We start from the raw sequence: 26,085 nt of genomic DNA, 5'->3' as shown, positions 1-26,085 counted from the left end.
TATGTACCCTGTACAAATAGGTTCTTACAAATTTCAAGATGAATAATGACCATAACCAGATGAATAAATGGAAGGGAGAAATTAAAGGCGAAAGGAACAGAGACCATGAAATGGGCAGTGTTTGAAAACAGTAACAAACTGGAATGTGGGAGTGTGGCAGTCACAGGACCCATGAGGTTCCCTCATGAAGTTTACAGACTAGTGGGAGAGGTAGACATTAAACGCTTCCTTCCGTAAATGAGTTTTTAATTACCACTGTGACAAAGGCATGAAGGTACAGTATAGCATACTGTGAGAAGGTATAACAGGTCAACATGACCCAGTCTGGGCAGTCATGAAAGACTTTCCTGAGAAGAGATTTTGAAAATGAGTCTCCAAAGGGTTGAGTAGAAGCGGTCAGGTAAGAAGTTGAGACGATGAGTTTCAAACCCAGGAAAAAAATACCCCCAAGACTCTAAAGGTGGAAAGTATCGTACTTCCTAGGAATTTAGAGAAGGCCAGGTGGCTGGAGCGTAGGAAGTGAGGGACAGAATAATGGGAGATGAGTTTGGAGAAGTGTGCAGGGACCAAATCATGAATGGCCTTAAAATCCAAGTGAAGGATGTTAAACTTTATCCAAAAAGTGTTGGAAAGCCATTGAATGGCTTTAAATTGGGCAGTGTCGTGATGGCATTTATATTTGAGGAAAATCGTCTGTCAAGAGATTGGAAGGAGAAGCAGAATAAATGCCTGGAGATCGGGTGGGAGGGAATTATGGTAGTCCAGGTGGGAAGGGATGGTATCTTGGACCTATTTTTTGTTGACTATTTCAAATCACTGTTAGTCCCCTCACATTCTCTGCTGTACCGCTTTTCCTCTCATTCTCAGCAGACAGTCTTACTTACCTAATGAAGAAAATTGAAGCCATTAGGTGATAACCACTTCAACTATTTATTTTCCCCCTCACCTCTGGCTCAAAGTAAACTTTGACCTGCATCCCAACCCTGTCAGAATGGGAGAGGCGTAATCCTGCTTCTTTTCCCTTGCTCTGGATCCCATCGTCGTCCACCACCTCAGGGCCCTTGTTCCATTCGTTCCCCCTCCCTTCTGAATCTTCAGCCTTTCCTTCCCTACAGCCTCTTCCTTGTCATCAGGAAAATACTCTCAAATTCCTCCCACCTGTTGAAAGAAACAATCTCTCAATCTTGGCTACACAGTAGTTCCGGAAATCTCATTGCCCAGTCTGCACCTCAAACCACTTATGTGAAGCTGTCTGGGGGCAGGATCCAGGTATCAGTATTGTTTAAAGTTGCCCAGGTGAGTTCAGTGTGCAGCCAAGGTTGGACGTCACCTCAGTAGTTCCATTTCCCTCCTTTCTCTTCCCCTTAACAGTCAAGTTTCTGGAAAGATCCATCCCTATGTGCTGCCTTTATTTTCCCATCTCCCATTCACCCTTCAGCGACTGCATTTCAGCTTCTGTACCCACGGTCAATGAAGTTACACTGCTATGTTTGCTGAAGACGTCCTTATGCTATTTTTAGGGAATATTTTTAAGTTTTTATTCTCCATAAAAGATTCTCTTTCCTTAATTTCTCTGAATCTCTATTCTTGATTTGGGAGAATGACGGTGTGTGCTTTTTAAGTTACTCTGAATTTCAAGTGCCTTTGAGACAATGAAAGACACTCATCCAGAAAGCAGCTGTCGAAGGCTCTAGAGTTTAGCAGAGAACTTTAGACTTAGTGTCTTTAGCACTACTGTGGCTTTCATTTCATATATGGTATCAATTCCTAAATCTTTAGCTCTCTAGTGAGCTCCCAAACCAGCTTCCCATCTTTCCCCTTGCAGGGGAAGCGCTTGCTGTCACCCTTGTCTCCCTCTCTCCCTCGCCCTATGCATCATTTAGTCACCCAGTTCTAGAGAGTCAGACCTCCAGGAGTTTTACATTGCCCTGTCTCTCCATCCCACTGCTATCTGTATCTGACCGTGGATGATTCCTATAGCCCCAGTGGTCTCCTCGCTTCCAGTCTCACCTCCTTCTCATCTGTTCTCTAAACCACAACCAGGGTGATCTTTCTAAAATGCATATGTCAACATGTCAGTCTCTTGCTTTCAAATCCTTTCATGTCTCCCTGCAACCACTTGGATAAAATTTAGATCCTTAAGTGTAGCATTAAGTTTCTATATTTTTCTTCCTCTCTTTGGCTCTCCAGTCTCACCTCCCTTCACTTTTCTTGCACTTCCTCAAACATACCAACATGCCAATCTGCCATACGTTTTTTCATTTCAGGATTTTGCTTGTGCTTTGCCCCTTGCCTAGAGGAATCTTCCTCTGCCCTCTCTGACTGACCCTCCAGAGTTCTTCTTCATACCACATCCTCTCACAAGCTCCCAAAGATAATGGGGAGCCTCTCCTGTGGGCCCCCATAATTTAGTGGATTGCAAATTCTTGTTGAATTGTCTGTCTCCTCTCATTTACTATGTGTCCCTTGAATGTGTGGTCTATTAACATCCTCATTGCTTGGCACAACCCTCTCACAAAAACGTGCTCAATAGATATTTGTTGAATAGATGATTGTCATACAAGGGGAGGAAGCAAGGCCCTGTGCCATTGGAGAGGTCTGACTCAAATGCCGAGAATTCAGAGGGTCCAAACAGATCCCTGTCTGCAAGAGATCATGGAAGGCTTTGTGGAGAAGGTGGGGTTTTAGCTGAGCTTTGAAGAATGAGTAGGATTCAGAAATGCAGAGTATGGGGGAAGGAATGCTGGCTCTCACCAGCATGAATAAGGTGTGAAGGGAGGTAAAGTTGTGAACTGTGTTCTGTGTCAGAGAAAATGATATCAATAGCAAAGACCAGCTATTGTTCACACCCAGGAGATTTTTATTATCTGGGTTGTTTAGTGGAAAGCTTTTGCCTTGCTGAGTAGTTATAAAAATATGTAGATGAGCATTCCTGATAAGAAAGAACAAAGGAAGGCTGAAACGTGCCAGGCAGCGCTCCAGGTGCTTTCATATGTAACAGAACGTCTTTCTCATCCTGCCAATTATTTCATGAATAAAGGTGGCAACAGGTACACAATGTTTTTCTGAGTCTGAGTCGTTTGGCCCCCAGTAAGCCCTGGCTGACATTTGATGTCTGAATGAAGAGCTGAGTGTGGCCCCAGCACTGAGACAAGTGCTCTCACAGGATGTGGCAGAAAGCGACCTTCAGAGTAGTAAAAAAAGGGAGTTGACGGGATTAAGCTAGTTTTGAAAGTACCTAATATAATACCTGGCTTCGAGTGGGCATTTAGTAGATTTTAGCTTGTGGCGATTATCGTTCTTACTCTAGAGAAAGAGAGAAGTAGCCTACTGGACGGAGTTCCTGGAACTTCGTGTTAGTGAAAGCAGACAGATTTGAAAATAAAGCACAGCTTTACTTTTTATTTATTAGCTCAAATGAATTTGGGCAAATTACTTAATTTTCTGAACCTTCTTTTTTCAACTGAAAATGAATCCCATATAATTCCTTCTTTAAGGAGATTGAAAGAGAGACAGTCTATCCGCTGCCCAGCACAGGACAGTAACGTTAATGCGCCCCGACACTGGGGTGTCTGTACTCTGTGCTAGAACGAGGACCACTGCTTTCCTAGCAATGAGGAATGCGTGCGGGACTTCTAGATTTTCTTCCTTTCTTTTTATTATTTTTACTTCTTTCCTTTCTTCTTACTCCTTCTTCTTAAATTTCATTTGTGTGGAAAGCTCTAGAACAGATGCCTTCTACCCAGACAGATTTTGAGCCATTCCGCCACAAACAGTACCTGCTGTGAGTTTGTTTGTCATCTTCAGTCATGGTCCTTGGCTGCACTGAGCCCCTAGGTTTGCTGGTTCAATCAGTCATCCATCCTGTCTTTATTGAATGCCCCAAGGCCCACACGTTTTCTCAGTGGGCTCCCTTGATAGTAGCCCATCACTTGAATCCTTAATTCTTGTTCCTCTTGTATAGGGAGGACTGCCTTTCACCATGCTCAGAACACTAGGGACTGCTCTTGTGTAGAGATTTCTATCAGGCTTTCCCAACTGGGGTGTCCTTGTCTCTTGCTGCCCCTGTCAAAGTTTAAAGGACTTAGCTGATGTCAACGCCCTGGACATCCAGCAGTGTTGCAGCTGTCTGTGTTACTTCTGTCTTTGCAACAGATGTGGGTGGAGAAGCTCCTGTGGTGTAATGTTGACTTCCAGATGGTGGGCATGGGGAAAAAGAAGGTATGACAGCAGGAGAGGAGGCCTCAGGAAGTGGGTGACAGGAGGGAGCAGACAGGTAGTGGGCAGAGGAAAGAAATGAGGTGGCAGAGGGGGGAATCATATGGAAAGAGTGCGATTTGTTACATGCTTTATAATAGAAACTGACTCAGAATTCACAATTAGCAAAATAAATGTCTGTGTATTTACTTCAAAAACCACACAATGTTACTATGTTTACCATAGCATCTATCTCCACATACAGTATGATTTTTAGTAGCTGGTAATTAAAGTTTGTTGCTGTTGCGTGGTTCCAGAAGAGCTATGATTACACATTCATAATACAGAGACTCATGAACTTGAATTTTTAAATTAAGGAAATTAAATTAATATTTTTGATTTGTTACGTTTAACTTCTTTTGACCTTTAATTTTAGGTTCAGATTGCACTATGCATAAGGATAGTTCATAGCTTGATATCAATAAAAGTAATTTAATTGCAAGTTAAATTTGTAGCCAAGCTTTTGATGATAAGAAGGACATGTAAACAACTATAAGTCAAATATACAATTCACAACCCCCAGAAAAGTTAATTAATACATCTACCTTCTAAATTAGAAAATAGCTACCAGGGCCCTTTTCTTTCTTTTTTTTTTGAGGAAGATTAGCCCTGAGCTAACTGCTGGTAATCCTCCTCTTTTTGCTGAGGAAGACTGGCCCTGAGCTAACATCCATGCCCATCTTCCTCTGCTTTATATGTGGGATGCCTACCACAGCATGGCTTTTGCCAAGCGGTGCCATGTCCACACCTGGGATCCGAACCGGCGAGAAGTGGAACATGCAAACTTAACAGCTGCACCACCGGGCTGGCCGCAAGGGCCCATTGTTTTTGTAAGTGTCAACTTTAGCTAGTTATATAATTCAAAGGCAGTCTTGATTTTTATCACAAACTTTTAGTTATTGATTTCAGTTGTAAAGTTGAATTCAAGGGCCGGCCCCGTGGCCAAGCGGTTAAATTCATGCGCTCAGCCTTGGCAGCCCAGGGTTTCGCTGGTTCAAATCCTGGGTGCGGACGTGGCACTGCTCATCAAGTCACACTGAGGTGGCGTCCCATATGCCACAACTAGAAGGACCCACAACTAAAGATACACAATTATGAACCAGAGGGCTTTGAGAGAAAAAGGAAAAATAAAATCTTTAAAAAGAAAATTTGAATTCATACCCATGTCAGTGTACAATGGTAGATTTCAACTATTACTATTACTATTATTATTATTAACATTATTATTATTTCAAATTCATTGCCAGGTCTTGTTTTAACAGATTAAAAACTGATAGATTTGGTCTGGTGTGAGGTAGCATTTCTTCTTCATTTTAAAACTACTACTACAAATAAGAAATTAAGAGCCTAGAAAAATTTGGCTTACTGGAGCAGAGTGAAATGTAATTGCAAACAAAAAACTATAAAGGTTAAATCTCAGATCTAGAAGGCATTTCTTAACCCTGAGAAGAAAAACTAAGAACCTGATCTCCGCAGAGTCCCTCAGAAAAGCTATTTCTTCTAATTGTTCATTCATCAAACATTTGGGTACCGCTTGAGGAACTTGACCTTGAGGAACTTCTAGTCTAATGAGGAAACAGAGAACTAAAAACAGTGTGAGAAGAGGCTGGGGTGTGATAGAGGAAGAGTCAAAGTCTGACACCACCAGGACAGCACGGGCAACGCTCGATGAGAATGAAGGCCGTCTGCAAGCAGCAGGCGAGACCACCCAGTGCACGCTAGCTGGGTATCCACGGGGCACAGTACGGGGCTCCTATTTTGTGTTAGGAGCTGGAGGTCAAAGAAGCCTTCGTGGAGGAGACGAGAGGACGACTGAGAGGAATCAGGGATGGCCGATGATGGGTGGGCCGGTGAGGTTTTACCAACACAGGGAGCTGCAGAGAGCCGCCTCCTGGTTGGTGGCGGGTGAGTGGCTGCAATTCATAGAACAGCAGTAGCTCTCTGTAAAGACACCTGCCCCTCCAGCTCTCACAGTCCGTCCTTCTCTGCCCTCCCTGTGGGACAAAGGTTTAAGAGTCGTCTGATTCCTGGACATCTCCTCGGAAATATATTCATGTCAATCTCTGTCATAATTTCAATAGGTGTCTGACACCTGTCACCTTAGGGTTTCAACTAAAACTTTGATTTTTATCATCTTGATAAATGTTTTCCAAAATGAGGGTAGAGACCAGGGAATGAATAGAAGGGAATTACGTGTTTAAGTCAGGGCTGGTCAGTGAGTTGAGGATATAGAGAAACAGACTTACCAAATCCACAGAGAAATGACTTGCAGACAGCCCTGTGGCCATGCTGAGGCTCTATTAATTCAAGACATTTCTAGTATTTATTTTGTCAAATGACATTATCATTTAGGACTTTTATTCCCTCTTACAGATGTTGACCCTGTCTCAGAATATTGCCCAATTAGAGGCCCAGGTGGAAAAAGTTACAAGAGAGAAGATTTCAGCTGTTAGTCAACTAGAGGAAATTCAAAACCAGCTTGCTTCCCAGGAGATGGATGTCACAAAGGTACAAAGAGATATTTTAGTTTAATAATTGCGTAAATATTTTCTTTGAAAAGACTTTTACTAATGTACAAAGCTCAGAAAGAAGTTTGGGGGAGAAAAGTTTTGTTACTTGAAGATAATAAAAGTCCACGTAATGGTCACTCAGCAAACATTTACTCAGGATCGGCAGGCTCTCTCTGGGTGCTGCAACCACAGAGGTGAACTGGACACAAATAATGTCCCCAAGAGCTGACGGGTTAGTGACTGAGATAGACTTGTAAATAAGTTTTTTTACTTTAATTTTTCAACATTTGATGAAGCTTGTATTTCTAAATTAGTTGATTAGGAGTAATTTTTGCCACAGGTTTGTTCCTCATGGTAATACTGAAAGACATATATTTAGAACACGAAAAGTCTGCTTAACATAAAAAATTCTCCACCTCTCATTGCTTTTCAGATTTAGTCTCTAAAATCAAGATTCTAATACTACCACTTCTTATTTTATTGGTCCTTAAATTTATAGTTTAAAATATCACAGTGTCTGCGTTATAGATGTCACAAACTTGTGAACCCAGAACTAAAGTGTTTCCTGGTCTTCACTGGCTAATGTAAGATACATATGTAAGAAACACCAGAAGTTCATGTACATTTCAGTAATCACTTACAACTAAGAAACTAATTATGGGCATGCATGATGTAATAAATTAAATCAATTTATTTTACACCAATACATACACAGATAATTTTGTTTAAAATATATACTCTTTTCATATTGCATTTTACTTCTCAACATATTTGTCTAAATTTTGACACATTTTTAATTCCTTTGTTGCTTTATAATTTAGTAATTAAAACTGGCTTTAACGTGGGCTAGGAGAGGGAGGCTATCTTTTCTTTTTTTTCTTTGAGTTTCTATAATTGTCCATTTGCTTTCTAAAATTCAAGCTAGCTAGTGTAGAAGTTTTGAAATAACCATATATGTCCATATAGTTGATATGTTTTTGTGGAGATAGGAGTGGAAGTAATGGAATGGTGAGAAGGAAGAGGTAATTAACCCAGGTTTATGAGTGAAAGCTCTAGCAACAGTCTTCAGCTCATCGTAGGGAGAGAACTCTCGGCTGGCACCTGGGACGCTTTGTCTGTAGAGCTGTCCAGAGGGCTCAAGTGTCGGAAGAGTGCCGTGAGGTTGCTTCCATCCCCGAGATAAAGTAATTCTAGTTCAATTCGATTTGTTGATTTATTATAGATGGAATTTAAGTGTTGCAGATAACTTAGCAAATTCCAAACTGAAAGTAGTAAGGCAAGGGAACTTTAAAATTAAGGGATAAAATAATTTTAAATAGGACCTAATGTTTAGACATTTATTTTGTAGAGTAATTTTGTATTGCCATTGGGTTTTAAACACTATGGTTGTATGATTATTATTTTCTGGTATTATCAATTTGGATTCTTTCATTTCATTCCTATATGTAAATCAAATAGATTGGAGCAGTGAAGAACTAAGAAAGAAAGCAAATTAGGGCCTCTAATTTTTTTCCGTCAATTTTTGAGTTTTATTTAGCTTTAAAATTAATAACGTTTTGTAAATTACTAGTTTTTTTGAAATGAGAAGGATCAACACTCACACATTAAAGGCATTTGAATTTCAAATAGAATTTTTAGTAATTTTGTTCTTTTTCTAACTTTTTGAGGGCCACTGGGGAGAAGCTGACTGACTTCTGTCTTGTCGCTATAACTTTGGAATGTGGATTAGTTTATTTTTAAAAGTATTTTTTATTTGAACATAGGTAATGCATATAGGTTCTATAAGATTCTAATACCTCAGTAATGAACTAATTTCTAAAATTCTAATCATCATTTTTGGAGAAATACCAAAATTGAAAAGTTTCAGCCAAGTATAGCCATTGGATGATACATAATCTTTAAAAATGTGTCTTTGTCGGGGCCGGCCCAGTGGCACAGCAGTTCAGTGCGCACGTTCTACTTTGGCGGCCCAGGGTTCACCAGTTCAGATCCCAGGTGTGGACCTATGCACCTCTGGTCAAGCCATGCTGTGGCAGGCGTCCCACATATAAAGTAGAGGAAGATGGGCACAGATGTTAGCTCAGGGCCAGGCTTCCTCAGCAAAAAAGAGGAGGATTGGCACAGATGTTAGCTCAGCGACAATATTCCTCAAGCAAAAACAGGAAAGTTGGCAGCAGATGTTAGCTCAGAGCCAATCTTCCTCGCCAAAAAAAAACCCCAAACCCTAACTGATAAAGTCTTTAAAGGAAAGTTTTATAATGTAGAGTGTCTACTTGTTTAACCATAACAATTTGAATGAATAATAACATACCTTGATATTTTAATTAATACTTTTTATGTAAAAATTGAGATGATAGTGCATTTTGGATGATAATATGCAATTGAAACTACTATCTTACGTACAAAATCTTGGACACATTACTTGAATTCCTTAGTTATACACTTCTTTATTTGTAATTTGAAACTGTTAGACTCAATAATCTCTGATATTGCCTCCACATTTTAACAGAATATATTGAATATTCTAATAAAAAATACCATTTCTAAAGAAGTTCTATTGTATTTTATTTATATGACCTCTAGGGGGCACCAAAAGATCTAATTGCTGTCGTTGCCTGGTGAATTCCAGCAGCTATTGATCTAATGTTTGTAATCTAACAGGTGTGTGGGGAAATGCGCTATCAATTGAATAAAACCAAAATGGAGAAGGATGAGGCAGAAAAGGAGTACAGAGAGTACAAAACAAAAGCTAACAGGGACCTTGAAATTAAAGATCAGGTAAGAGTTGCCACAAGCATGAGTGCAGCCATTGAAGACATAACTGACATTCTTTATGAAGTTGATGTGGTTTTATTCCTAAGTCATTTGTTTCTGTTATGTTTCTTCTAACTAATGGAATGATCCAGCTTATACTATTAAAAGGATTTCTTTTATAGTTGCCTAAAATTATCACCTTTCACATGAAATGGTGAGAATACAACTGCATGCATATAAAATTCCAATCTGACAGGTCATAAATATACATTTGGATATGTGTATCTATTACTTATGAAAGTAAAAAAAAATGTTCTAATGCACAGTTTGAACCTAAAATATACATACATAAAGTTCTTGAAAGATGCCAACTTGAATCCAATTTTAAATGAAAAAGTTTAAAATTTGTAAGATGAGATGAGTTGATATGTAAACACATCAATCAAAGTGATTGTTGGCAGAGTGAAACCAGTTTTAACTAAGATAACCATGAATACGTTTGCTTACGAAGCCTAAATACGGTGAAATTAGAAATGTAGGGGAGAAAATGCTGCTTACTTCAATTTCAGTTTGAGCAGATGTTTTATGTTCTTTGTTGAGATCATGTAGATACTCCAATGTTAATTGACAACGTGGATAAAGTTTCTAGAGAAACATTTCTAATAAGCTGACTTTTGATTTTCTGTTTTTAGGTTACAGTACATTGTAGGCATTCATTCTTTATACTCAGTGAAATCAGGTTGATAAATCTATTCGATTAAAATAATAAGACTGAGTTCTCAGTGTCAATGTTTTAAAGAAGTTACTACAATTTAAAAGTAGGTAGCCCTAAGTAATTTTTTTGAAATATATATCTAATTCAAAGCTTTTTATTGTATTTTCCAACATCTTTCCCCTTTCAAGCCAATTAACTCTCTATGCAAATGACCCAAAGATGATCAGGAAAAGCATTGAAAATGGGAGTGACAATGACATTATCAGGGAGTAATAACTGAAATCTCTGGCGCCAAATTAAAATCTAAACAACTAAAATCATATTCTGCCTTTAAACCAGTATATTCAAAGTGTTATAGCAAGTTTCCATTTTCAAAGGACTTTTCGTTATTAACATGTACAAGTAATGGAATTGTGTTATTCTTTCCAGTTGGGGGCGTGCCTGATAGTGGAATTGAAAATCCTTTCTATCAGGGACTGAAGGTCTGGGATTACCAAACCAAACACAGAACTTTCCTTTCCTGGTGCATTATGACTTTTTTTAAAAGGTATCGTCTTGGCGTGCTCATTAGCATTCTTTTGGACCTTTTGTGTTATTTGATAGCATCTGCCCACAACATTTTAGACTAACTGGAAAAATATAGCAAGGAAGTCTCTAAGTTATTTAAAATTACATGATAATGTTCTAGAGAGAAAAAGCACTATGGGAGCAGTATGATCGCAATATCACTTGAAAATGAATAACCTGTGTAGACATCTTTGTAGTATTTGTCTTTTAGTGCTGTATCTCATTTTAATTAACTAGTGATGGGTGGCAGGATTTTTAAAAGATCAGTGTTCGTTTGTAAACATTTTCTGCTAAACAGTGAAACATTAACAGTTTTCATAATGGTTTTGAGTGTTGTTTTTAGATAGAGATGTGCCTTTTTAGGAGGCCATAGAGTTAGGAGTAAAACCTCTGAACAGTTACAAATGCTTGTGGTGTGGTGTGATGTGCCTGTGACCGTTTTTCCTCAGACAGAAGGTGAGGAAATCTTGTAGGTACTCTTTCGAACTGTTTTGTATTGAACAGACAGTTTCAGAAAAGAAAGTGGTGGTGTCTCATTCCGTGGATGGTCTGGAGTGCAAAGTGGCAATTGTTCTTTGGTCTTTCAGCCGTGGCCTGACCTTCTGTCCAGAGGCCCAGAGCTACTTTGCTTGGCCTCCATCTGCACTCCAGAGAGAAATTTACATTTCACTTTTAGAAGCTGGGCGTCGTGAGCATTTATCTAAAATATCTGTAATAATATAAAGTGTGTTTAACTTTAATGTTACATATCATGCAATTCAGAATTACAAGAAGGCTATCTCTAGGTTTACAAATAAGGTGTTCTTTGTAATATAGTCATTTAGTTGGTATTTTTGTTAATCTGACCTCTTGATACAGTTTTAAAGTAGGTGGGAATCTGTGAGGTTGGAATGTGGTGAGAACAAGAGCTTTTTTGATGTATACAAAATAGGGCAAATGGTTGACCACCAAAATCGTTTTCCTTGTGACCTGATCCTTGACTCTAGCACAATGAGAAGGAAAGGTCAGGGAGTCACAATGGCAGTCTCTTCTCCCATTTTCTCCTTTTCTTTTGTATGCTGTGTCGGAACCGACGGGTGGATTACCCTTCCCATCAACTCCTTTGTATCTCTTCAGCTTAGAGAGCTCCTGTCAGCCTCAGAGGATGCTTTTTGCTTCACCCCCCTCTTCCCCCCCCCCCCCCCACAAAAGAAGACATTTGGTATAGAGGAGAATGAAAAATCTGTGCCTCAATTTTTATTAGACATTTTCTGTAGGCAACAGATACACACACACACACACTCACTCCATTATGGCAATTTAAAAACATATATGAGGATAAAGAGAATATTATAATGAATTCCCAGATTTCCATCAGCTTCGTCATGTTGCCAGTCCTATTCCATCTATCTCACATTTTTTCTCTCCTTTTTTGTCTTCACTGTTATCTTCATCTTCTTTGTCTTCTTTGACTTCATCTTCTTCTCTATCTTCTCGTCTTCATTTTCCTCTTCCTCTTCTGTTTTCTTCCTCCACTTCTTCTTTTGCTGAAGTATTTAATGCAGATCTCAGACATTATGTTATTTTGTTCATAAAAACGTCAGGGTGCATCTCTGAAGGATATTTTTTTCATAATCACTATGTCATTATCACAGCTAACAATATTAACAGTAATTCTTTAATATCATATAATCCCTAACCCATTTTCAAATTTCTTTGACTGTCTCAACAATGTTTGTTTCACAGTTGGTTTATTCAAATTAAGAAAACAGGCATATTTTTGTACATTAGAATGTTATGGTATTACCTTCTTTAATAGGAAATAAAGGGAAATCTTAGAAAAATTTCAACTTTCTCTGTCTACTGTTAGTAAATTTCATATATAGTGTTTGATTATGCTTTATATTTGTAAGGTGCCTCATCATCATTCTAAAGAAATGTGAGTTAATCCTGTGTAGACTATTTGAAGGAAATGACTCCCAAGCAGCAACCCCAATCACCAGTTCCTGAAAGGAGCCCCTTAGAGTCTGAAACTCAAAGCACATAATTCATTTTAGAGCCTTCCGTTGAGACAGGAATGCCGCAGGAAGCCCTGGTGTTGCTGTGCATCACAAAGGTCGGCTGACTCAGAGAGGAGTGATGCATAAGTGGAGTTTTCTTTGTCAACTTCCATTTTGGTAGCTGACTCTCAGAAGGTGATTCTTTAGAGCCCCCAACCTTTGATCAGGGCCCAGGGCAAAATGAAAATACAGAGCCCTTTGTTCAAAAAGCAGGAAAAAAGCGATGTTAAAGGTACTAAGGTGTAAAATGTTTTTATTTCTTCTGCAGTCTCTCTGTCTCTCTCTCCACCTGTCATAGTGTTTTTTATTTGCTATCTAATGTCAGGGTGCCTCCAGCATAGGGAGAGTGCAGACTCCCACGGGTGCCACATGACTGGACGTGCACATGGGCCCATGGCTTCTCCATTCTCCCTGCCACCAGCCACAGGACCTACACACCACGCCCCGGCAGAGAGGGGAGGGCATCAGTCTTCCCCATCCCAGATGGTCAGATGGGCAGCCCCTGGAGATTGCAGCCTCCACCTGGGGACACACTGGTACCTGGATCAGGGTGGGCAGAGGCTTCACACCGAGTCCACTGAGTGTGCTGTGGTGCTGCCAGTCTGGGGCAGGGATGGTCACCGTCCTGTCCTGCCCTGACATGCTAGGCATGTACATATTCACCCCAACCTTCCCCAGGCTCACATCCATGCTCCTGCCAGGGACAAAGATCAGCAGCAGAACACATGCCACCCTGGGCGGAGGGCAGCAAGGTCACAAGCCAGGGGCTAGGGAGAGGATGCTGAGGGGAACAAGTGTTTTGAGAACTGTGCCCAGGCTGCTGTGAGGCAGTGGAGAAATAAGACCACACACTTGAGCCCGACTCTATTGTCCCGCAGACTTCACTTACAAAACACAGATTCCACTATAAAATCATAAAGGATTTCAAGACACAACCACAGAGCGTGCAACTGCAAGCACAGACCACATGCCCAGGAAGCAACTGTGGTTATGGGGATCAGCAGAGGTTTGGTGCGCCGATGCCCATAGGTATATTCCCGCTTACATGTACAGACACGCCTGCATGTTTAACATGCCCCTGTGTTCTGTGTCCATAAAAGACACTTGGCCAACTGCAGTCCATGGGCCAAATCTGACCTGCTGTCTGTTTTCACACACAAAGTTGTATTAGAACATAGCCACCCCTATTTGTGAATGTGCTGTCTACAGCTGCTTTCCTGCTACAAAGGCAGAGTGGAGGGGTTATGGCAGACACTCCACGGCCCACAGAGACTGAAATATTTACTATGTGACCCTTTACAGGAAAAGTTTGCCACCCTGCCCTAAGTGTGGAAATACAACTGTTAAAGTTTCCCTTGTGTTAGGAGAATGTAGAGGTTTAAGTTTGAAGATTCATCAGTCTTAAATTATAACTTAATGATTTTAGAGTACTTTGCAGTACAGCAAGTACGCCACATCCTGGTCTCTTCATCATCGTATGTCATGGCCAAGTGAGTGTATGACAGGTTCGAGTATCATTATCTTATTAGTGGCATATGGCTTAATAATGGCTTGGATTGGAGTATAGATATAAATAATTAAAAATTGTATATATACAATTTTTTTAGGTGGGTACAATTTTTTTCAGAGATATGAAGGATTTCTTAGTATCATTAAGTTATGACTTTGGAGATGTGGCTACTATTTAGTAGATAGCTTTGAAGTTCAAAATCACCTGAAGGGGTAATCAAAGCAAATCTTTAAGGATGGAGTACATATACAAAAGAAGGAGATCAGAAAATTTTGGCCAGAAGTATTAGGGCTTGAAAAGATTTGAGGGTTGCTCATCTCCACAGCAGTATCATTTGGCCCTTGAATACTGACATTAAACATGGACTGTATCAACATGGGAATTGTTTTCTCAGTTCAACTAAATTAATTAGGTTGTTGGAAGAAGTGCATCTATTTTGTATGGCTTTGCATAAGGATGAGAGGAAGGCCTGCATGTCCTAAAAGCAAGTCCTATTTAAGGCCAGAGAAATAAGAGCAATGAAGAAAAGTTGAAGACCTGTGCCTTTTTACTTAGAGAAGACTGAAACCTTGCTTCCTTATCCTCAAGGACTTGACAGATTTTTTTCAAGGAGAAAGTTAAATACTTATTTTTTATCTTCAGTATGGAAAGAATAGGAACAAAGTGATCTAATCATAGCAACTGGAAATCACAATAGCCTGAAATAAGAACTTTCTGCCAGTAAGAAGGTTGGAATAGATGGCTACAACAGGCCACGGGACTCTCTTTCCTGAAATTTTTAGTTTTGAACAGTGGCAGCAATATGCTTTCCCTGAAGACCCAGCTCATGGACCTCTGAGGTCCTCTGTCTTCTATTTGATTCTGGAAACATCCTGGCAATATTTCATTGCCTCTGTTAAAGTGGCTAGTAGTGGCATTTGTCTTTTCTACGTGAGACTTAGCACCTACAGATGACGGTATCATCCTGTTAGCTCTCGCTCTGCTGTGTGTCTGTAGTGCTGTGCACTGTCTTCTGAAGGCTTTGGGAGAACAGAGCAAGAGAATGGACGGCTTCTGAGAGCTAGACTTCAGAGACTTATCCAACTCCCAGTCTCACTCTCTCTCTAAAAAAGGACTGGGAGAGGGGCCACTTGGGCATGCGGTTAGCACATGTAATCACTCGGTCCTGGTGATGACAGAGTCGCTCTCCAGTGTTCTTCACACCCTCCTTCAGTGCTAGAGACTTCGCACATTCCTTTCCCTGCTCCTCACTTATGCAACAGCCGCTGGAGAGGGCTTGGCCTAGCCAGACCAGTGTCCTAGACATGGGAGTGGTAACTAGAAGGCCCAGGTCCTGCCCTTAGGGAGTTTAGATTCTAGCTGAGGGGACAGAGTACACATTTGAACATGCCTTAAAAATTCTTGCAAAGCAGCATATCGACAAGTGCAAATTAATGTAGTGTGAACTTCATGCTGGCTACAACCCACGAGAGGGAGAATCTGGTTCCATGTGTGTGATGCAATAAAGATTTTTTTATAGCATCTTCCCTAAGTATGCCCTAAAGCATTGTTCAGCATACTTAGATAAATTTGTGTTCTTATCACAGCCTAATCAAGAATTCTGAGAAAATTCTTCAGCCTGGCGTATGTGTAATAAATCAGCCTCTTTTGTTCTTACACTGTGCGATGCTTGAATGGGACAAATAGGATTATGTAAATAATTTAAAATGTCTCCATTTAATAAAAGATTATTGAACTTCTTGTTTTTCTAAAACACCATGTAAAATTAATTTCTTCATTTTAAATCATAATTATGTTGGTAAAGTCACAAAATTAGCAGTAAAAAAGTAAGTTTGGTTTCTTACACAAAGGAACAGTTCCAAATCAACTCAGTGAGTAATACCAAGTTGGCGATCCTTGGGGCATTCTCATTTAGTAGCTTGTTAATGATTTGGGCCGTGATTTTAGGTGGCAGTATGTGTGTACCTCTTTTATAGAAACACTGTAGAAATTCATATGCTCACAAAAGAGTCATTTGGTTTTCTAGCAAAGATGGTAATGCTATTCACCATAATAATTTATTTTTAAAAATCAAATGCATAAGCAGAAACAATATATCTGAAGATAGCAATTTACGACTATTTAGGAGATAAGGGCACAAATAGGAAACAAACAAGCCCATTTAGAAATAATATGCCTCATGGGATAAACGTTTAGAAATAAATATTTGCCTTTGAATAGGAATATAATGCTGTAAACTGAAATCAAGGAATATTTTTGTGTTTTAAGAAAGTCAAAAGATTCATCTACTACTGGGCCTAAAGAAATAGAATTTTTGCTATATTTTCAGTTTTAGTGGATGATACATATTTTGATCCTTAGAAAAAAATGGATGCTTATTTTGACTTTAAAAGTTGGACTCACAAGGCGAACCCGCCAGCGTTGCAGAGTATCTTCTCAGGCACCAAGTCTGCCCATCTAATCGTTCCCAGGGGGCAGCCGCTCTTCCACTCAGTGTCCCTGGAGGCCAGCCACTGAAAGGCATTAGCCACAGAGCAGCTACACAGGCTTTTTTACAGTTTAGAAATATTAGTACCAATATCCAGCATAACTATTACTAATTACTGCATGTGTCTACATTTAAAAACAATATTTATTGTATAAACATAAGCATATTCACAGGAGCCGATAATTCCATCACCCAAGAAAGCAAATTGTTTTCATTTTGCTATTTTACCTTCCATTTTTTGTCCATATGCATATATAACATTTGCAAGTAGTAAACATAGCCTCGATAAAATTTTTGTTTTTGCTTTTTTCACTTAACAATATCTTAAGCATATATATGTATCGCTGCCTATTCCTCATTGTGACCACTTTAATATGGTCATTTACACATACTTTTAAAGGAAAGTGACAATAAGTCAGATTTTGAAGAGGAGAAACACTATTACCAATTTAGAATTTTTTGCCCTAAACTTCACGGTTGCTTTGGTTCAACAACCATATATTGCATGCTCTGTGCTGGCCTAGAATGAATTTCTCTTCTTTAAGAAGAGAGTATATAAGACAGGTATGCAAATAAATATGTTAAAGAGAATATAGTAACTATCATCAGCAAACTATAAAACAGTATGGGGATTTAGAAGGAGGAGAGATGACATCCTTGAAGGATGGTTAGGATGTTACCCAGCATAGATGAGAGAGGAAGGCATTTTGGTTGAAAGGTCTACATGGCAACTTGAGCAAAGGAATAAGGATAAGGAAGTGGTGGGAAAGGAGGATGCATTCAAGGAACATATGTATCTTTTGGTCCCATAGCATACTTATATGACTGACCTCTGTATCTCAAGTGCCACAGCTCTGTTTGGAAAGATTGCCCATAGAAAATGGGCTTCCATCGGCTTCAGAATCCCAGTGTAATTGCCTAGTTATACTGCACACCTGGCATTCAGGCACAGAAGTCATATTATGTTTTGGGGATGTTTGCATAAATTTTTCACTTCCTTTGTAGTGGAACAAATTTTAAGATTTTTAAATTTTAAAATTTAAGATGTAGTGGAACAGTTTTAAGATTTTCAAATTTCAGATAACATATGATAAGTTATTTTATTAACAATGTTCAAATTGATAGGATCAGTTTTCTAGAGATAAAGAATTGACAGTTATGTTAAAGATCTGTAGAAGATTTCTGCGTAACTAATGATGGAAGGTGAAGGTACTACTTTACCTATGGACCGGAGTCCAAAGACTTGGCTTCTGGATTTGGCTTTTCAGTGAACTTCCTGAGAAAACCTCTTGGAGCCTCACTTTCTTTCCTAGGGAAGTGAGAAGATTGGACAAGTGATAGCTAAGGTTTTCTCTAGCTCTGAATTCCTGTGTATCTAGGAAACTTTTTTCTGCCTCTCTTAATTATGAGTTAAGTACTAGTATAATCAATCAAAATCACATGGAGTATCAAGTGTCATCCCGAATTTTCCAGTTATACACTCTGATTTTAGAAAATGACTCTTCTACTAAGATCGTGAGAATGAAATTTTACTGTCATCAGCAATTTTAGGTCATATTCTTTTCATTATGATTAGTAATAGAGTAATAAAATATCTAGCCTTTTAAACAGTTGAATTTAATTACAAGACCTATTTAATTTGGTTGAAGTCTAAGGCCTACTCTGAATTAAGAATGACATTCCACCCGGAAGATTTGAGGCAACAGCAAATCGTCCAAGGTGGTAATTTGGAGGAGTAGCCAGCGTTCACCAAACCTGTGCTATTCAGTCCGTTCCTCATCCGTGTGAACTCTTTATCCCTGGGAACACATCCGTGTGCTCCTGCTGGAGAAATGCAGCTCTGGTAGTCACAGCTTTCACTGTCGCTTTTCACTTGGTGCTCTCAGAAGTGTAGCCATGGAATGAAATGCTGGGGCAATTCTGGACCCAGATGACCCAGAATATGATCATATTAAGTTTTTGTTTCTTGATTTTTTTTAATCATCAGAATGAAAACAAAAAAAAAGTTTAAATTCTCTTAGAGATTTCACATATCCCTGACAGATTTCCCTGACCCTCATTGGAGTCCAGTGTGACAGCCTGCTCCAGATAGAACCACACGCTCCTGGTGACAGTTAAAAGCTGCAAGGTGTTTAGGTTATCACATTATTCTTCTTAACATATAGTCAAAGTACTTTAACCTTTTTGGTGTTAACATCTATACTTAAGAGGATCAGTTACACTAACATACAATTTTTAGGGCAAAGATAAGAAAGTAGCAGTGTCCTTATTTCAGCCCTGCCTTCTGCCTTCCTTGAGAATTTCTGGAGTTCCCTATGAGGAATGAAAAATTCTTCTTTGTGTAAAATCTCTCTACTTACAACTGAAGTTCTAATATTTTCTCTCCTCTCTCTTCCCCCATGGTAACAGGTCATTCAGGTAATAACATTAGCCTAGCTTCAGGAATCGTGAGTCAAGCCATGGTTGAGAGACAGTTCCCATTGAATTGCAAGGGAGTGCTCATGTCTTCTTAAGGAGAGTGGCAGCCAAGGAAAAAGGGGAGGTCGAAACTTTTAGGGGTACTTTAAGAAGGTGGAGGAGAAAGGATTGTTCCACTGGAAAGATTGTCGCATCATTGCAAGTACTACCTTTCCTTTTAGACCCTTCTTTCAGTTGCTCACAATTTTCTTCATAGAAATCTGAATTTACTCTTACTGAGAGGTAATTGTCATATCCTAATTTGAATTAGAGACTTTAGGCTGTCCTTTTCGACTTGTCGCTACACTTAAGTTTATCCTAGAATAATAGAGTGGGGTTAGTATTTCAACCCTAATTTACTGAATGTCCACTATATATAGTGTTTGAAGCCATACCAGGGTTTATATAACAAAAGCCAGATATGGTTCAATCTAAAGAGGGAGTTAAAGCCATGGATGGATCAAGTACCTATTTATATCTATATTTTAAAATCTATATGAAGATACATATCTTTATTTACAGTATATCTTACTAATATGTAATACAAGCAGTATGACTTACTGATGATTTTTCTTGAGCAGAGCCTGAAGTCTGAAGTCTCTAAATGCTGAATTTAGGATACCTTAGACTTACCTCATCAACCAGGAGAGAAAGAAGGACCCTAGCATTATTCCAGGTATAAAAACAAGAAGAGTTAAAGAAGAGTAGAGGAAAAGGGGCAGAAGAAGTAGGAGAAGATGAGAAAGATTTTAGAAGGCATTCCAAAGGCATTTCCACTAAGAACTGGGCTTTTGCCTCTGCTCTGCTTCACATTAAACTATAACTCAGAAGAGGCAACCGTGACTGTGGATCTGTCAGCATATTCCATCAGTATTTTAGGAGGGATCCACAATAATGGATTTTTTAAACTATAATTGCTATGATAACCTCTCCCCCACAACCATTGCTGGAGTTGAGATTAACTTCATGCCACTTGGCATTTTTCAGAAGATGCTTTTTGACCACGTAGGACTGAAATTCATGAAGGTAATTTTTAACTTTAGTCTCCGTTGGTTCACTGGGCACGTATGAAGGATCAAAGGGAGGCTTCAGGCAGCAAAGAGCAATGGCTTAGTGGGCACTGACAGTCAAAAAGATTTGAATGCCTTATTTTGCCGCCTTTGTGTTGTCGATGATTAGACGGGGAGTGGACTCATTTTTATGCATTTATTTATTTAACTAATAGTTACTGAGAACCTATTGGGTGTCACTCACAAATAGGCACAGGGGTTGCAATGAGAAATAAAATATATTTATTGCTCATACAACTCTTATAGTCTGGTGAGGAATTTAAATGTGATAAGGTGAGTGCTTAGTAGGAGGGGTGGCTGTCCTGGGAGAAGGTTCAGAAAGATTCTACTCAACAGTCAATCAGTTTTCAATAAAGATAATAAGAAAATTCAATGGGGAAAGAATAGCTTTTCAACAAATGGTGCTGGGAAAACTGGATATCTACATGTAAAAGAAAGAAGTTGAGCCCCTATCTGACACCATATACAAAAGTTAACTCAAAGTGGTTGAAAGATCTAAATATAAGAGTTAAACTTCTAAAATTCTTGGAAGAAAATATAGGCATAAATCTTCATGACCTTGAACTAGGCAATGATTTCTTAGATATGACATGGAAAGCATAAGCAACAAAAGAAAAAAATTGATAAATTGGACATCATCAAAATTAAAAACTTCTGTACTTCAAAAGACACTGTGAAGAAGGTGGCAAGACAACCCACAGAATGGGAGAAAATCTTTGCAAATCATATATCTGATAAGAGACTTGTAACTAGGATTTATAAAGTATGCTTACAGTTTAATAATAAAAAGACAACTCAATTTAAAAATAGACAGAATCTTGATAGATATTTCTCCAAACAAGATATACACATGGCGAATAAGCACATGAAAAGATGCTCATCATCATTAGCTATGGGGGAAATGCAAACCAAAACCACAGTGAGATGCTACTTAGCACCTATTAGCATGGCTATAGTCAAAAAGACAGATGATAACAAGTGTTGGCGAGGCTGTGGAGAAATTGGACCCCCATACGTTGCTGGTAGGATTGTAAAGTGGTGCAGCTGCCTTGGAAAACAGTCTGACAGTTTCTCGAAAGGTTTGGCTTAGAGTTACCATATGACCCAGCAATTCCACTGTTAGGTGTATACCCAAGAGAAATGAAACATGCCCCTACAAAAACAAGTTCATGAATGTTCATAGCAGCATTATTCCTAATACCCCAAAACTGGCAACTACTCAAATATTCATCAGCTAGTGAGTGGATAAATAAAATGTGATTATATCTATATATCTGTATGTTGGCAATAAAAAGAGTGAAATACTGCTACATTCTACAACGTGATTGAACCTTGAAAACATTATGCTAAGTGAACGAAGCCAGTCTCAAAAGACAACATACTGTATGATTCCATTTATATAAAATGTCCAGAATAGGCAAATCTATAGAGACAGAAATATTAGTGGTTGCCTGTGGCTGAGGGGGTTGGGAACAAGTGGGGAGTACTGCTAATAGATATGGGATTTCTTTTGGGGTGATAAACTGTTCTAAAATTGATTGAGGTGATGGTTGCACAACTCTGTGAATATATTAAAACACATTCACTTGTACACTTTAATGGATGAATTGTATGTGAATTATGTCAGTAAAGCTGTTACTTTAAAAAAAAAAGATTCTATCATAAAAGTCATATTTCAGCCTAGTCTGGAGGGGAGCAGAGAAAGTGGGAAGGGAAGGACATTCAGGCAAAAGGTACAGAATATGCAAAGACACTGTTCCCTGTATACCTGGAGGGCAAAAGGAGCAGCAAGAGATGCGGATGGAAAGACTAAGCCCCAGAAATCGAAATTTACTCGCCAGAAGTGGCTGTAAGCCACTTGACGAAGTCAGAGTCCATGTCTTAGTCATCATGGTATTGCTAGTACTCAGCCCGGAGAAGGCCTGTCACAAGTATTTATCTGTTGAATGAATGAGTAAATAAATGCAGACGTGAGCTAAACAATGAACCATAAATAATAGCAACAGTGCCTAGACTGGATGACAGATCCTCTAACTCCTGGTTCAATCTTTGTGCTGTATCGGGCATGAAGTGTTAGAATTGGGATGAAAATAACTTTTTTATAATGGTATTTATATTTTAGCAATTATATTTGTTTAAAATGTTTGATCAGTCTTTTTGTATTTTGCCATTCTAATAAGTGTGTACTGGTAGCTCATTGTGGTTTTAATGTGCATTTCCCTAATGATAGTAGACATCTTTTCAGGTCCCTACTTGCCATCCATATCTTCGTCAGTTATATCCACTGCTCCGCTCTAGTTCAAGGTACTGTCATCTTCACCAGTTTTGCAGTGATGCCCTAATTGGCTCCCCTTCTCCCCATTTTAGTCCCTGCCCTGCCAGAGGGATCCTGTTAAAACCTGTGGCAGATCTTGTCGCTCTTCTAATTACACCCATCCAGTGGTTCCCTTTGAGGGATCTGTAAGGTGCTGCACAGTCTGGCCCTCCTGTTACTTCTCTGCTCTCATCTGCTTTTCACCCCATCGCTCTGCTCTAGCTACACTGACTTCCTTGCTGTTCCTCAAACACATCAGATATACTCCCACTTCAGGGCCTTTGTCCTTGTTGTTCCCTTTGCCTGGAACACTGTTCCCCGTGATAGCCTGAAGGGTCACTGGCTTAATGCCTTCTCCTCTGCGAGCACTTCCCTAACCGCCTTATTTTAAATGGTGCACCCTTCCCCCGGCACTCCCTACTCTCCTTCTGCTTTATTTTACTCCATATCTTACTCATTTATTCTGTTTATTTACCTGTCTTCCCCCACCACAACGTTAGCTTCATGAAGGCATGTCCCCTTCAGTCCGTACTCGACACTTTAGCAAAAGGAAAATGTGAATTGAATCACATTGTTCTTCCATTTAACAACCTGGAGTGGCTTCCCATTTGCATTTAGAAACATAAATCCAAACTCCTTTCCATAGCTTAGAAGGCCCTGAGTAATCTGATTACTACCTGTCTTTCCACTCTCTTCTCACCTGCTCTCCCTGTGCTCAGCCTCAATGGTTTTCCTTGAGCATCCCAAACATGCTGGGCCCTTTGGACAAACATCTGCCTCGTATGTTCTTCCCCACTCTTTTTGTAATTAACCAGCTTTTTCTCTTTCTTTGGTTTCCACTTAAATGTCTCCACTTCTGTAACCACTAACATATTCCCCTCCCCCAACCCCATTATTCTCTCATAGTACCTTGTTTGTTTCCTTCTTGGAACTTATTATAATTTTTTATTATTTGTTAATAAAATCTGTCTCTTCTATTAGAATGTTAGTTATTTGAGGTCAGAGGCTCTTACTTGTCTTTTTCACGTTTGCATTCCAGTGTTTCAGTGCTTAGCATGCAATTAGGGGCACAGTAATTGGATGCGTGGGTGGGTGGATAGGTAGCCAAGAGCTCAGGCCCTGAAAGTAGGCTGCCAGGTTCTCACTTCGCTACCTACTGCCCGGTGAACTTGGGCAAATTACTTACTATGAACAAGCCTCAGTTTTCTTATCTGTAACATGATACAACTCCTACTGCATAGGATTTTGTAAAATTTGAGATAATCTATGTTAACCTCATTGCGTAGTACATGACATGGAATAATTGATCTATACATGTTAATAATTATTATTTTTACTAATGTTGTTGTGATTATTATTCACATTCTCCATCCTCATCTCTCTTTCCTGTGTTCCATTTTATCTAGTTGCTTTCCAGAGTCATGATGATAACTGAATATGATGTATTTGGTATGACCTGACCAGTTCATAGAAGGGGAGCTGTCATCTAAGCTTACATTAATCTAACTTTAGAGCCAGTTATCATTTGGATTATGTGTTTATCAAACATAACTCATTGTGAACTCTTATTGAACTTAAGTTCAATTAAAACCCCTAATGGCACATGTCGGCTGCTCTACAATTGGGCAGTAAATACAGGTATTTGCATTTGTCCCCCTGAAACGTGATCATTTTAGTTTGGACCTGTCATGTCAGCTTGTCTGAACCCTTTTGGATCCTGTTTTTGACAACTCACCATAATAAATTATTCCTCTGAGGTTTATGTCACAAGCTGGGTTGGTCAGCACTTCACTGGTGTCCTCATTAAGGTCAGTGGTTTAAGCCATATGGCACCAATGGCGGGACAGAGCCCTGTGAGCTATGGCTGAAGACCTCCTTATCACGTGATATTCTCTGTCTTCCATGGGGTTTTTTTAACTGATGTGTTTGTTTTCCTGTTTAAGAACCAGACTGTTTGCCTTCTTCAAAATAATTCTAGTCAAATCAAAAGACATTTACTTTTGTACCTACTATGTACAAGTGGTGTGCTGAAGTACTACTGAGCCAGTGACAGAAGATTACATTGACGGCAAATAACGAAGAAATGAGGCATGGATGGCTGAGAAACGCGAGTGCCTCTGTCCATGTGCAGAGGTTTGTGGTCGGCAGCATTTAAACCTGTGCTGGAAACTCCCAATGGGAGGGGAGTGGGCCTGCCTGAAGTTCCAATTTCTTCATCTAGATAATCTGGATAAATAGGCTAAAGTGGAAATTTGAGGAATTAGAGTCTGTAAAATCATTTTTTGAGATTTCTTTGATTCATTCTGTCAGATGAATCCTTTTAAAAGTATTCTGTCCATATACATATATCAAATAATTATGTTGTACACCCAGAAAGTAATACAATTATATCTCAATAAAAAAGTATTCTGTCCTAATCATCACCCTATTTGTCTGTTCTACGCCTATTTTATTTTTCTTTATGAAAATGAATAAAAGCAAGAATTACGTTAGTTTTCTAGTTGTCACACCATATAAATTCAGAAACGTATATGGAAGTGTTTTCTAAACTGTAAAAAGCTGTCTACATACATAGAGCTGTTATGATTGAATAAATAACAGTCAATAAATTGAATAGGTGGATTTACTCCTTTGTATGTGGATGCTGTTAATTTAAAAGCACCACGCTCAAAATATTTATTAACTGAAGCATCTACTTTACACTGAAAGCTTCTTGCCAAACTTCGTTAGAAAATATAGGTTATTTTTGAGTTACAGTGAAGTACAATAAATTCTTAAGTTCCACAAATAGAATTTTACAGAAATATTTATATAACCCGCAGCTAAAGTGAATTTTCTAAAAACTCCCCATAAGGTGAGATCACGTACGCCATGTCTCAGTACAGAAGGATTTTTTTTTCAATCACTTATGTCTCTAAAAATAAACCTAGTTTTGTTGTTAAAATTTGCTGTTTCCTCCTCACATAAGAACATCTCATTAATTTTGATGAAAACCTTCTGACACGATAAGGTTAAATTGTCCAGTTTTCCAATGAAAGAGGATCCATTTTGTGTCACCTACGAGCAGAATAGCAGCTAAGAGGTGAGTTGAACACAGACGTGCTGTTGCAGTGGTCAGAATACTTGAATCCAAGCGTGAGTGTTCAGGGGAGAGCCTGAGGTTTGCGTGCCCTGTGGGTGCATACAGACATCCTCTGCCCTTGCTGCTCTCTTCAGGGTGTAGAGCCAGGATTGGTACTGATGTTCTCTGTAATCAGGTGCACTGAGGGCAGCAGACTGGGCAGGTAGAAGGAGAGGCGACCTCACGGAGGTCCGCTGTTTCTGTGTGGGGAAGAGGAGCGGTATTTCATCGTCTGTGCTCAGTGATCCAGACTGTAGAGAGGAGCTCCTTTTCTCAGTCATTC

The 26,085-nt window shown here is 39.3% G+C and overlaps 1 protein-coding gene across 4 annotated transcripts in view; it reads left to right on the top strand.

The window, feature by feature from the left end:
* SDCCAG8 (SHH signaling and ciliogenesis regulator SDCCAG8) overlaps positions 1 to 26,085 on the top strand; it is a 224,458-nt gene that overhangs the window by 58,383 nt on the left and 139,990 nt on the right. For all 4 annotated transcript variants that reach the window (XR_006891041.1, XM_046678394.1, XM_046678393.1 and 1 more), the window contains exons 11-12: positions 6,631 to 6,765; positions 9,429 to 9,545. Coding sequence is in view for 3 of the 4 variants with exons in the window: in XM_046678394.1 (XP_046534350.1) it covers positions 6,631 to 6,765; positions 9,429 to 9,545 (252 nt within the window). In the remaining variant the exon portion in view is untranslated. The remainder of the gene's footprint in view (positions 1 to 6,630; positions 6,766 to 9,428; positions 9,546 to 26,085) is intronic.

The sequence above is a fragment of the Equus quagga genome, chromosome 12, assembly GCF_021613505.1.
Source record: "Equus quagga isolate Etosha38 chromosome 12, UCLA_HA_Equagga_1.0, whole genome shotgun sequence".
Classification (NCBI taxonomy): Eukaryota; Metazoa; Chordata; class Mammalia; order Perissodactyla; family Equidae; genus Equus; species Equus quagga.
This window is presented reverse-complemented; position numbering and strand designations above follow the sequence as displayed.